The 14,225-nt window shown below is 39.9% G+C and overlaps 1 protein-coding gene across 1 annotated transcript in view; it reads right to left on the reverse strand.

The window, feature by feature from the left end:
• The window catches only part of LOC116674048 (PI-PLC X domain-containing protein 1), a 16,797-nt gene extending 8,234 nt beyond the window's left edge, over window positions 1-8,563 (reverse strand). The window contains 7 exon segments of the mRNA XM_032506569.1: window positions 2,935-3,240; window positions 4,647-4,717; window positions 5,440-5,552; window positions 5,817-5,972; window positions 7,113-7,238; window positions 7,329-7,465; window positions 8,389-8,563. Of these exon segments, the coding sequence (XP_032362460.1) occupies window positions 2,935-3,240; window positions 4,647-4,717; window positions 5,440-5,552; window positions 5,817-5,972; window positions 7,113-7,238; window positions 7,329-7,465; window positions 8,389-8,563 (1,084 nt within the window).
• Window positions 8,564-14,225: the final 5,662 nt, after the last annotated feature.

Here is a 14,225-nt window from a genome sequence, read left to right on the forward strand (position 1 = left end):
ACAGACGAGCAACACACACCGCGAGCCGTCTGATCTTACGCCTGTGTGTGTGTTTTAGAGCGGATTTGAGTGTTTCGTATAAACCGTTAAACCTAAAAATTGAACCCAGCTTGTGAGTCAGCCTACTGCATATGTGATGTGGTGTCGGAATTTCAACAAGGTTGTGGAATAAAAGTAATAGTTAAGTATGTTGCAAAAGTCATAAAAAAGCAATAGTACGTGTGTCGAAAAAAGCCACTAAACTATGACATTTTATACTATCATAACTTTTTTCCACATACTATACCATGACCTTTTATTGACTTTTAATGATTTTTTACGTTTTATAACTTTGACATATTTTACTATGACTTTTAATGATTTTTTACACATACTATACAACAACTTTTGTAAAACAAATTCCAACAGTACATACTGTATGATTTTTTAAATTTTTTTTTTGACATACTATGACTTTTTTCAACATACTATACAATTACTTTTTTATAACTTTGACATATTTTACTATGACTTAATGATTTTTCCCACATACTATAACCCCTGTATACATTTTCCCAACAGTAAATACTCTATGATCTCTCTTCTATGATTTTTTTACTTTTTCCAACATACTATGATTTCTTTAGACATACTATACTATGATGTTTTTGGTAATACTATACTATGACTTTTTATAACTTGTTTTGACAAACTATACTATGACTTTATCACTTTTTCGACATATTATACTATGACTTTTTTATCACTTTTTCGACATACTGTACTATACTATGACTTTTTTCAACATACTATGACATTTTTTACCTTTTTTGACATTCTATACTATGTTTTTTACTTTTTTTAACATGCTATATTATGACTTTTGGATGACTTGTTTTGACATACCATGAATTTTTGGACATACTATACTATGATTTTTTTATGACTTTTTTTTACTTTTTCCGACATACTATACTATGACTTTGACAGAATATACTATGACTTTTTTTTTTACTTTTTCTACAGTCTATACACTGCGTGTTAAACTTGTATTCCTGAGGATTTATTGTATTGTAACAAATTGCTCTCAGTCAATCAGAAATGTAAATAAACCTCAAATTTAAACATTTAACAAAGGAAAAGTGAGTTTTGGCTTCCTCAGGAGAATATATATATATATATATATATATATATATATATATATGCAGAATGATTAGGCAACCAAATGAATAACAAAAATGTTCCCATCTTGCTTATTTTAATTTCTTAGAGTAAGAATAAAACTCAAAATGAACACATAAACACTTCCGATATTTCAAGAAATATTCAGTGACCGATATAGCCACCCACCGTTTCTTGATCTGTTGATGTTGTAGATGTTAACAACTTTTAGTGCAGCAGCAACCGAAGCCTCCCAAATGCTGTTCAAACAGGTGTAATGTCTTCCCTCAGTGTAAATCTCACATTTAACAAGGACCCACAAGGTCTCAATGGGGTTTAGGTCAGGTGTCATTATTCTGCCACGCAGTTGAGTACGTGGATGCATAAAAAAAATTGCCTTCTTGAAGGATATACACATTTTTCCTGTCCCACTGCTTGAAGAAAGTATCTCCTAAAACCTGGCAGTAGTTTTGGGAGTTGATTTTTCATCTTTAACCCAAAAAGGTCCAACCTGCTCATCCTTATTAATAGCAATCCATACCAGTACCAGACCTTCACCTTGCTGGTGCCTGACTCAAACTGGAGCTCTGTGCCCATTACAGATCCCTGGCTGGATCTCTAATGGCGGTTGTGTTTCAGCCTTTCTTACACCTTGTCCTTCTGGACTCTCCAGGTCGGTTGCATTTCTGGAATATGGCGGCACTGGAGGTTATTGGGTTCCTGGTAACTTCATGTTTAATTCTCTAATTAAGTCTCTGTCTCTTGATATAGGGTGTTGATTACCTTAGGCCACACCCTCCCTCATTAAATAAACACACATAACCTGATAATGCTTAAATCAAATTAGCGTTTATGTTTATATAACTTGGAATTGGATAATATGCCTGAAAATGACGATAAGGTCAAAATACTCATTTTACCTAATAATTGTGCACACAGTGTACTATGATTTTTTATGACTATACTATCACTTTTTTTTTATAACTTTTTCCAACATACTATACTGTGATTTTTTTGGACAGACTATAATATGACTTTTTTTTAAACTTTTTCCGACATACTATACTGTGACTTTTTTTTTTTTACTTTTTCAGACATACTATACTATGACTTTTTTTATGACTTGTTTTGGCATACTATGATTTTTTGGAGCAAGTTATTTTACTTTTTCAGACATACTATACTATGGCTTCTCGACATACTATACTATGACTTCTTTTTCAAGCTTTTTGGAGATATTATACTATTTTTACTGTCTTTTTTTATCACTTTTTCTGACATACAATGCTAAGACTTTTCGACAGAATATACTATGACTTTTTTGGGGACATACTATACTATGACTTCTTTTACTTTTTACAACATACTATACTATGACTTCTTTCAACATACAATGACTTTTTTTTGACATACTATACTATGACTATCACTTTTTCTGACATACTATATTATTGTTTTTTTATGATTTGTTTTGACATACTATATTATTACTTTTTTGACATATTATACTATGACTTTTTTTATCACTTTTTCCGACATACTATGTCTTTTTTATGACTTATTTTGACATACTATACTATGATTGTTTTGGACATACTATGACTTTAACTTTTTTCAACATATTGTGAATTTTTTTTTTTTTTTTACAGCCAGCCAGCCTCAAGAAATAGAAATAAAGTGGAGCAGGCCTACACATAGTGTACCTGAACATTATACTCAAATACAGTACCAAAGTATTTGTACATTATTACATTACAACCCTACAGAGACTGGAGCAGTGCATTGGATAGCTACCTGATTCCGGCAGCTTCTTTTTCACCTGGAAGATGTTCAGTGCTTGCGGCATCCTGCAGACAGGAGGCGTCGCGGCCAGCAGTTTGTAGTTCAGGCCAATCACAAGCGAGCAGAACGGGCTGACGTCCACAAAGTCGCAGCAGAGGACGTTGACCCCGCCAGGCTGCCGTCCCGGCTGCTGCTCGCCCACCCAGCCCAGCAGAAGGGATAGAGCCCTTGCCGTCATCTTCCTCATGTCCTGCAGGGGATGACGGAGGACGTACGCAGCGTCTTCTGTCAGGTTCAGACCGCTGACGTAAAAACCAGCTGGAAAAACAAACCATCAGGAAACCAAATCAGTTTAAAACAGGGGGGTCGAACGCAACTTCACTAAGGGCCACACTGGAAAAGAGAATCACATCAAGGGCCAGACATGGAGTTTATCGACGTGCTTTTAAATTTAATCAAAAGAGTCAAATATCTTGGACTGTAATGTTGCATGGCTCATACACAGTCTTCTCACATACAGCCCAAAAAAGTCAACAAAAACTAGATTACTAGATACTAGATTCTGGATGGAAAGTTTACTTTTTAAAAGTTGCCAAATGTTCCATTGGCCAGACAAAGTGATCTGTGTGTTTGGTCGATGTGAACTGAGCTATCACTGCAGCACGTCCACTCGGAAATACAACTTGATGGCCAAGAACAAAAATGATGCCAATCCCCCCCCAACATGTGTGTTGTTTGTTTTAACATTAAAACATGATGTATAAATATGTCAATTATTTTAATAGCTTAGTGTTCAGCACTACCTGATTCTTCTACCGTTTTTTTGACCAAAGGACCCTTTGGTCAAAAAAACGGTAGAAGAATCATTTCAACTGGACTTGTAGGCCGTTATATTGTTGGATTGTTTAAAATCTTATTTTGTAAAGTAACTAAAGCTGTCAGATGAATGTAGTGGAGTAAAAAGTACAATATTTCTTTCTGAAATGTAGAAGAGTAGAAGTAGAAAGCGGCATGAAAAATTAGGACTCAAGTAAAGTACCTAAACATTTGGACTTAAAGGTGCAATAAACAGCATTTAAAATTGTGACTGTAGTCCAAATGCTAAATCCTGGAGAGAGTCTTATCCCCGTCCCCCCGTCCCCCCGTCCCCAGACTCGTGTCTGTCACTTGTTCACAGAGTTTGCCAGGTTGAGAACGCAGCATCCTACAGTTAACTAGTCTCAGACATTACAAGTTAACTTAACCCTTCTGTTGTCCTCAATTTCTTTTACCAGAACTATGGCAAAAGAACGTTGAAAAAGGTGACAAATTTTGAAAAAAAAAACTACAAAAATGTCAAAAAAGTGACAAAAAAATTGGACTAAAAGTGACAAAAACGTTGAGAAAAGTGTAGAAAAACAACAAAATGTGGAAATTTCAACTCAGAAAAACACAAAGTTGCAGTCGACGGGAAGACGACACAAGGGTTACAAACATATGATGCGTTATCATAGACTAAGGTAGGCAACATTAGAAGAAGTTAAATTTTAACTTCATCATTTGAATACCTTTCACATATTGATACATGAATATTAATGATCCAGTAACAAGGGCCGTTCTGCACGATGACCTTTTGTACTTTTCAAATATTTTCAGTGCATTTTGTTGCTAATGATTCTATTTTGTAGTCTAATATTGCCGTCTTATTTCAGTAAATGATTTCAATTCTTCATCCACCTGCGTACCTGGTCTTCCTCTGTGCTTCTGGTCCTCCAGGTAGGCAATCACCTTCTCAGGGTCTGCGCAGTCGGCGTACCTGAAGATACAGCACCCCCCATTTCAATTACTTTTTATTAACTTTATTGTCCCACAAGGTGGGGGAATTTGTCTTGGGCAGTTGACCCATGCTGCAGCCATGAGAGAAAAAAACACACAAACAACATGTACAACATGATACGGGTACCATACAACTAGTATTGGGTATTGAGAACTGGTTTCAACTTGGAATCGTTTCAAAAGATATTTTGGGAAATTTTTTGTTTGGAATCCGATCATTGGTTGCAAATTTAACATGCTAAGGCTGGGCAATATATTGATATTATATCAACATCCATATATGAGACTAGATTTCATCTTCAATTTTGGATAGAGTAATATGGTAATATGTTTTGAAGGCTTTATTACAGGAAAATGATGTCATTTTCTGAACACACCAGACTGTTCTAGCCTTTTTTGAAAGCAGCACTAGTCTCACTACAATATCGCCACAATATCAACATTGGGGTATTTTGTCAAAAGTATTGTGATATTTGATTTTTTGCCATATCGCCAAGCTCTGTAATATGCCCAGGTATTCTAGCACCAGCAGGCATGTGTTGTGTTGCAGCTTTAGTGTGAACGCCCACCAAAGCAAAGTTGTTGCTGTGAAAAGTTATATGGAAGCCTAAATTAGAAAAAATGTGTTTAATTTTGCAGCTAGCATTGTGTGACAATGATTTTGTTGCATAAGGATACAATGACGTTGTGTTACTTATTTACCAGTAAGGTATTCCAGTCCACAGCTGGGGGTGCTGCAGCACCATCTGCTGGTTGTCATAGGAAACAACGACCTGCTGGCCTCTGGACCAACAGGAACGCAGAGTGGGAATGTCCTGAATGTAAACACAAGTGCACAATAAATATTCCAAATCTTTAAAACTACTTTCTTTTTAATTTACTCAATTGTTAACTCTGATTGCTCTAAGCAGTCCAAAATCTAAATAAAAAAATAAAAATAAAAATAAAAATGGCACAATCCTCTCGTTTGAGAAGCTGGAAGCTAACATGTTGGCTTAAGAAATGATGCAGGTTAACTTCCTGTGATCTACTGAAATGGATTCATGTCAGAATGTCTGGCGTTCTTCTGGCAGAGTTACCTGTGAGGAGCAGAGTTTCTTTCCGAACAGCGTGATGATGTACTCAGCGAGGTGGACGTGGTCTTCGTCGGTCAGCGATTCAAAATGCGAGCAGGAAATGACTACGATCTCTTTCGGATGAGCATCCAACCAGGTAGCCAGTTCATCCAGAGCCTCCTGCAGACGCAGACGCAGACGCACACGCACACACACACACACACACACACACACACACACACACACACAACAGTTGTTTCTCAGTATTCTTTTTCTACGAGATTTCATTTCCCGGATTGTTCAAGTGCCACCTAAGATTCCGCCTGACGTCCATAACCGTCCTCTGTCTCTGTTTTGGCGTTCTAACCTCCGTCCCTGTCCTCTGTCTCTGTGTTGGCGCTCTAACCTCCGAACCCTGTCCTCTGTCTCTGTGTTGGCGCTCTAACCTCCGTCCCTGTCCTTTGTCTCTGTGTTGGCGCTCTAACCTACGTCCCCGTCCTTTGTCTCTGTGTTGGCGCTCTAACCTCTGTCCGTCCTCTGTCTCTGTGCGGCGTTCTAACCTCGGCTGATTTCTGAGGAGTATGGTTAACCTGGTCTCAGATCTCTGCAGGGTAAATCCAGACAGCTACTAGACTATCTGTCCAATCTGAGGACTATGGTTACCGGTCCTCAGATCTCTGCAGGGTAAATCAGACAGCTAGCTAGACTATCTGTCAATCTGAGGACTATGGTTACTGGTCCTCAGATCTCTGCAGGGTAATCCTGACAGCTAGCTAGACTATCTGTCCAATCTGAGGACTATGGTTACCTGGTCCTCAGATCTCTGCAGGGTAAATCCAGACAGCTAGCTAGACTATCTGTCCAATCTGAGTAGTCATCTTTTTCAGCAGTGCGGTGTCATTGTTTCCACTCAGACTTCATCTAAATATACAGAAATGGCACAATAATGAATTCAGTATTTATTTAGTATTGTGAAGTGAACATTTACTTGATTAGACTTAGCTTTAGGGGGCGGCCTCTAGCTCACCCAGTAGAGTGTGCGCCCATAGGCTGAGTCCTTTGCAGCGGCCTGGGTTTAAATCCGACCTGAGGCCCTTTGCTGCGTGTCACCCCCTCTCTCTCCCCCCTTTAATGTCTATCACTATCGAATAAAGGGAAACATTTTTTAGCTTTAGAGCAGTATATTCTCAGCGCTGTGGAGGAAGGTCTGGACATGCGAGACTACTTCTCAGTAGCTGCAGTAACTTAAGTCTTTTCTTGCGGTTGTGTGTCTGTGGTTCAATGTAAATCCCATTTAAACTCTGGACTGAGTGTGTGTACCTTCACAGTCATGAGTGTGTAGATGCCGTGGGCAAAGAATAATTTGCTGTCTCCTGCTGGCTTCCTGGCGATCCGCAGGTCCAAGAAACGGATACCGAGATCACACTGATCTCGGAGGACCGATTGCTACACACACACACACAAAAGAAAGAATAAATAATAATAATTTCCCTGATCCTAACTTGGGGCTCGACTGACAGTTAGGTACATGTGTACCTGTGTGGTGGCCCAGCGGTACACACAGGGTCGGGTCCAGCAGGGGAACAGCCTGTCGATGACTCGGAGGATACAGGGCTGTGATCTCAGGACCGGAGAGGAGACATCCAGACAGAAAGACATGCTGTCATGGCTCCCTGTGGGGAGAGATGGACAGCAGTCAGCAAGGGTGTAACTGTGGGTTCAACATTAAGGGAGAAAAATTATAACCAGGGGTGTTCCCCCCCTCCTCTATGCAATTGCTAGTAGCCAAGGAGGACACGGAGGATTAAAACAACATGAAGGACTCTTCACTCAAGTTTCTGTGTGGAAAAAAACAAAGTTAAGCAGTAAAGATTGAATCTGCTGTATTGTTCAAAACATCAGACGTCTTGGGAAGTTTTTTTTGAGGAATTATGCACATCTAAACAACAAACACATGAGCATTTTCAACTCTTTGACTTCATTCCCCCAGTCAGTTTTCATTAGTGGGAGGGTTGTAACTCCACCACCCCCCCTCCATAAATGGCAGTGAAAAGAAAATTCTTGTTGCCCAAAGTCAATTTTACTGGCCACTCACTACACATATTTGTTTTTTTCTCAGAACAATTGACCGTAAAAAAACATTTGAAATAACATTTGGTGAAATAAACCTCTAAAACTATAAGTAGGCTACTTGGACAAAAGTAGTATTTGGGTGGAATCAACCTTTAAAACGTAAAACTAATACTGTTTGGCTCCTGCAGGGAGAAGCATTAGGGGCTGCCCCCCCCCCAAAGGTCTGATCCTAGAGTCGCCCCCGCGCTGATGCCCGAACCAAACAGGCAATTGGGCTGTTGTATTTACCTGCCCGACATGGCGTTTTAACGTTAGTTGCCCCGGACAACCCTTATTTTTTAACCCTGCCGGTCCAAAATAAAAGCCCAGTTTGCCCGACTTCCCCTCAGTCTCCCAGGTGTTTCGGTTTTACCCGTTGGTTTTAAACGTAGGTTATACCCAGGTTTAACCCGTAGGTTTTACTCAGGTTTTACCCGTAGGTTTTACCAAGGTTTAACCCGTAGGTTTTCCCCGTAGGTTTTACCGGGTATGGCCAGGTTCCACAGCGGGACATCCAGCAGGCGCTCGGGCAGACGCGACATCCAGTCCGGGTTCCCTCCGACCTGGAACGTTACCATTAGCCGCTCTTCGTCTTCCATGTTCCTCACCGTAAACAATTTGCTGTAGTACTTCTTCGCTATTCAACTAACGTCAAACATTTACTGCTTTCATGACGGAAGTTCCAGTAATTTCTTTTTTACAATTCCTTCCGTCTAGCTGAGCGTCCAACAAGCTAGCAGCTAAACCAAGCTAGCACTTCCTGTGACGTTCTTCAAAATAAAAGCCTATGCAACGCGACGGAAGTTGTTTTTTTAAACATTCTTTTTTAATCATTAAACGGAAGTATGGCGTATCAATTTTAACTGTATAGTATTTAAATATTCATATTGTTTTTTAAGCAGTTTGGTTATTTGGGGTTTCATTTACTGAAGAAGAATAATAGGCATTCAGGCACATGCATAGATTTCTGTCAAATCATTGCTTTAACTGTACTCAAACTGCTTAGGGACTGTTTGTTTTTTTATTTAAGGGACTACCGAGGAGTTTTGGGATCTTTAGTCAAAATGGACTTGACCCTCCCTTCGCCAGCAATACATTTTTCTATGACCCTCCTCAACAATTTATTGATGCCTTTTGTTCTGGTTTGTGCTTGACAAAGATGTACAGATAGCCATTGTTATTTCCAACAATGACATACAAGAATTAACATCTTATATCTTATCATACTCCACTGTTATGCGTTCACTAGATTTACTAACTAACATTGTTGTGGAAAAATAATAAAATAAATCAAGTATGGAAACTAACTGCACACTTCCTGCATTACTGTATTACTTCAAATACTAAGTTACTCCTCTAGTACACTAGTATTCATATGAAATAAAACAAAACATTGAGACCATTCGACAAACCACACTGGGTAACAAATTCAACACGTGTACTGGTTGTTATGGACTTGTCACTAGGCTTCTACAGTTGTATATTTTAGCATATACTGTAGGTAAAGCTGCCGAAGCTGAATAATCCTACAGTATCTGCTAGCGATGGGGGGGTGGTGCGAGCCCGAGAGCTACATGGAAAAGTATGCACCAAACAAGCCACTTTGAAATTTTGCTGATTTCATGAATACAAAGTTGGGTAAAAACATTGGGTGACCCTCCCTTCAACAAAGAATAAAAAAAACATGACCCTCCCCTATTTTCCTCCGGTGGTCCAGTCCATAAATACCAAACTGTTGTGCTTTTTGAGTGTTTTTTTTAGCTTTTCCACCATTTTAGACAAAGTTATGGATACAATAACCGCCCAAAATGTGAAAAAGAGACACAAACCCACTACAAAGACGCCAAAATTGTTTTGGCCGTGGCATCATATCTCTGAATTTACCCACAACTGATGCAGTAAAGCTAATAAAATATATATCTATTTAACTTTCACTTTTGCCCCCCCCCAAAATAAAATAAAAGACCTTCAGATATCTCGTCATGATATAATCTTTAATCCCTATACGTATATCTCCCTCTGTAACATTGCACATTATCGTTATCATCAGTTTTGGACAAAACAGACAGATGGCGTATTTTGGTCAGATCACAAGTAAATTAATAAAAATAATTAAATAATAGAAAAATGTCCTCTTCACACAATCACATATAAAGTTCTACATATTGAATACAACAATGTAACAGGACGGTTAAACCATTGTTTCTGTACAAATAGATTTTCACATTTGTTTTCACATTTTTCACATACTTTACGATATTACTCCACTTCTGGCCAATATACAGAAAAGCAAAAGGTTACCGATGTAACCCCGGTTCTCTGAGTCTTTAAGGGTTAGGTAAGTTTCTCCAAACATGGGTCAAATCATATTTAGTTTTGAGTTTTTTTTTTGGAGTAGTGGTTTTATTTCCTGCAGCAGGAAACTCAAATAGTTCAGTCAATATAAACAGTAAAATGGTATTTGTCTCAATAAGTTATTTTTCTCTCACATTCATGAGGATACTGGGGAACAATATATATGTCATAAAGCCAACAAACTGCACATTTTTGCCGCAGTGAAAAATGAAATCAGTTGACCTAAACAAACACTCTGGTAAACAACAAGTTAAGGGCTGGGTTTCTCTCAAAAAGCACCATTTGATGCCAAGTCCATGTCCACAGTAATGCAGATAAAAGTTCAAATGTTTGTTTTGAGATTTCCTAAGTGTCTATATATATCCTTCCCAGGGCCATTTTGAAGAAGCCCTGTGGCTCCGTCCGGCGCTTAGCCCCGCCCAAGACAATTGTGATTGGTTTGAAGAAATGCCAATAAACCATAGGATATGGTGGACTAGCCAGACCCTCCTCTGCAGCGCTGTGTAGGAAGGTCTGGCAAAGCGTACTAGCTGTTGTTTATTAACAAGCATCGGACGTCATTTTTTGTTGTAATCTTTTCACAAAAAGATACAGTTACAACGTTTAAATCAGCGTTGTAACTGTTTCAAAACGCGTTGTTACATCCCTACATGGTTCTTAGTAAAGTAAAAAGAAATGGTTCATATTTAATCTGCATTACTTTGCACCTGGCCTAGATTAGTCAAAAGCTGCACATGGCAAAAACCAAGTCCCTGGTCATACAGTTTTCAACACAGATGCGCGCGCACACACACACACACACACACACACACACACACACACACACACACACACACACACACACACACACACACACACACACACACACACACACACACACACACACACACACACACACACACACACACACACACACACACACACACACACACACACACACACACACACACACACAGGGTCCTAAATTCACTTTTTTTGTTCAGCCAAATGGTGAATGTTCAAATTTTACCAGCCACTCAATAGTTTTACTAAGAATTACTTAAGGGAACCCAACATGTCAAGCCCTGTGAGGGTTTTATGGGTTTCCTTTGCATTTTTCCTTTGATTTTGTCATACAGTACATGGCACGCTGTTGTTGTCTTTTACACGTGCTTAATAAATCAAATCAAAAAAGTTAATATTACCATTGTTTTTTGGCTGGTGAGTGAAGCAAATCTACCAGCCACGTGCTTACTTTAGCAGCATTTGGCTGGTAGATGGTGCTAAAGGTGTAACCCTGCACACACCCACACAGCACACCCACACACCTACAACGTGCACTATCCCACACACACAAACACACACAAAGAGAAGCTGGACATACACAACAGGGGGTGCTACTCATGTCGCTTATTTGATAGCTGCCTACTCGACTCCTCGGCTGAACCAGATATTGGTCCGTCCCTCCTCGGTGAAGGCCGTCTCAAAGCTCTTATGCCCCGAGCATTGAGTAGGGATCCCCTAAGAAGGATCCCCTCAGAGGGATCACCGAGGAGGGATCCCCAAGGAGGGATCACCGAGGAGCAATAGACGAGGACACACGAGAGCAGCCTTCCCGGAAGCCGTGCAGTTGAAGGAGTTTGCTAACTCCACCCAAACCATGAACACATTTCCTCAGTTCCTCTCTCCTCCCGTAAAGGGAGACAAGTGGAGGAGTCGAGCAGGCAATTTAAGCGACATGAGAAGCATCTACGATGTCCATTTTGTGTCTAGTTACACCCAGGAGTCGGGGGAGCCGGTGAACTTGTTCGCCCTGTTTGAAGGCCGCCGTGTGGTGGAGTAGAAGTCCACGTAGTTGGTGTTAGTGTTGGCTTTGAACTGGAGCGACTGGCCGGCGTAGCCGTCGGGGGAGGATGGGGTCAGGTGCACCGGTTCGTCCTCGTAGTGCTCCTCGCCGTAGCCCCGCGGGGACGACAGGTAGATACGGTAGCTGTTGTAATTCTTCCCGTCGGGTTCGTCGTAAAATGGCTCTGTGTGCTGGGAGGGGAACAATAAATGCCTTTGTGTTTATTTTATTTGTATTGGTTTTTTTTAACGGTTTTTCAAATGTACATTCTTTTGCCCCATAGTCACCAGAGTAAATATTGGACCCATTTGTCACAAGCCACATATCTCCAGAACATTCTGCCACCAACATTTTTCAGACAGACACATTAGGAGAAAGTCAACTTTGTTTGAGACCGGTTTCTGTCTCAGGACCAAAATCTCGCGAGATCTGGCTACACAGAGACGCTAACGTCAGCTCACGTTCGTGAACGCCCTAACAAAACTAATCTTAATATGTCTGTTAGCTGTGTGATTATCTAATGTTGGCAAAAGAAAATATTAATAAATGATAGAAATATATCTTTTCATCCATCCAAATGATGCTCATTACACATTTCATACCGTTGGCGTTGCTTGAAATGCGCTTTAGTATCTTTAGTATAGAGGATATTTGGTAATATGGATGTATAATCTTAAAAAGAAGCTCTGTGATTTATGTTGGGCAGCACATATTTGAATAATGTCATTTATTAACCAACATGCAGCGTTCATGCCAGCATTCATAAAAGCTAAATATTCAATTCAATTTCAATTGTGTTTAACGGGAGTTATGTCGGGAAACTTTCCAGAGTAGGTCTAGACCACACTCTATATTTACAAAGACCCAACAATTCCCCCCCAGAGTCCAAAACCTTTTTCAGTTTCTTATCAACTTAAGGCCGTTTTATGGTTGTGCATCGAATCGACAGCAAAAGCTCATCGTGGAGCCTCTGCACACCCATGAAACGGCCTTTAGAAAAAGTCTTACCTGGGACCGTCTCAAATCCTCTCCCGACTGGGAAGAATATGTCTGAATGAAATACGGAGTTTTCTTCTCAGACCCTGAAGTGGAGGAAACAGAAAGAAGGAAAAACATAAGCCCAAACACAGGTGGAAAGATGACTTTTCAACAGTGGTGGAAGAAGTATTCAGAGCCATCCTACGTCAGTAAAAGTACTAATACTACACTGTAAAAGTCCTGCATTAAAAATGTTACTTAATTAAAAGTATGTAAGTATCATCAGGGAAATGTAGTTAAAGTATTAAAAGTAAAGAAGTCTCCTCCCAGTGTAGAAAGAGTAAAGGATCCAATCAGCTGTGTTTAATGGTCTCATCATCTCAGCTGGACCTGTAGGCCGTTATATTGTTGCTACTTTATAATAAAACATCATAATTTGGTGTTACTCTGGTAGCAAGTTTGCAGGTGAATAACTACAGATCCCATGAGTCAGTGGTTACAGAAGAGTGTATAGATCCCGGAGGGATGTCCCTTTATACAAGCGAATCATCACGAACCTGCAAACGGCTGTTTGTGTAAACTGTTGTCTCCGTAATACGTGTCGAGTTGCATAGATGACTGCGCTCTCTGATAGTTTGAACTGTGTCTTCTGATCCCGAGCATCGCCGGCGAGGAGGTTGCACTGCCACCTGAGGGGGGGGGGGCAAATACAGACAAAAACAAGAATGAGCAAAATAGTCATACAATCTGTCATTGTGTTACTTATGGATAGAACTATAGTGAATATCAAGGATTCCGCTTTTTGTTGGGGACACGCTGGAACCCCTTCAAGGACCCCTGGGGGTCCCTAAACCCCACTTTGAGAACCACTCCCTAAGGGTCCCGGACCCCCTGTTGAAGACCTCCGCTGAAACTTTGACCATAATACACAGTCAAAAAAATAAAAAATAAATAAATAGCTTCCTGAAGTTTTGAAATGTTAAAATTGTTTGCAGGTGTTGCAGACGGCTTACAGAGATGTAGCGGAGCCACAGTAGCGCAACTTTTAATAATTAAATAAATTGGTTTTCAGATAATCCGATAATCTGCTAATTGCCCCGATAATCTGACGGGCTGATAATTGGTCAATCCCTAGTTTAAATGACTGTTCTACTGTCCTTTTT

The sequence above is a fragment of the Etheostoma spectabile genome, chromosome 24, assembly GCF_008692095.1.
Source record: "Etheostoma spectabile isolate EspeVRDwgs_2016 chromosome 24, UIUC_Espe_1.0, whole genome shotgun sequence".
In the NCBI taxonomy this organism is placed as follows: domain Eukaryota; kingdom Metazoa; phylum Chordata; class Actinopteri; order Perciformes; family Percidae; genus Etheostoma; species Etheostoma spectabile.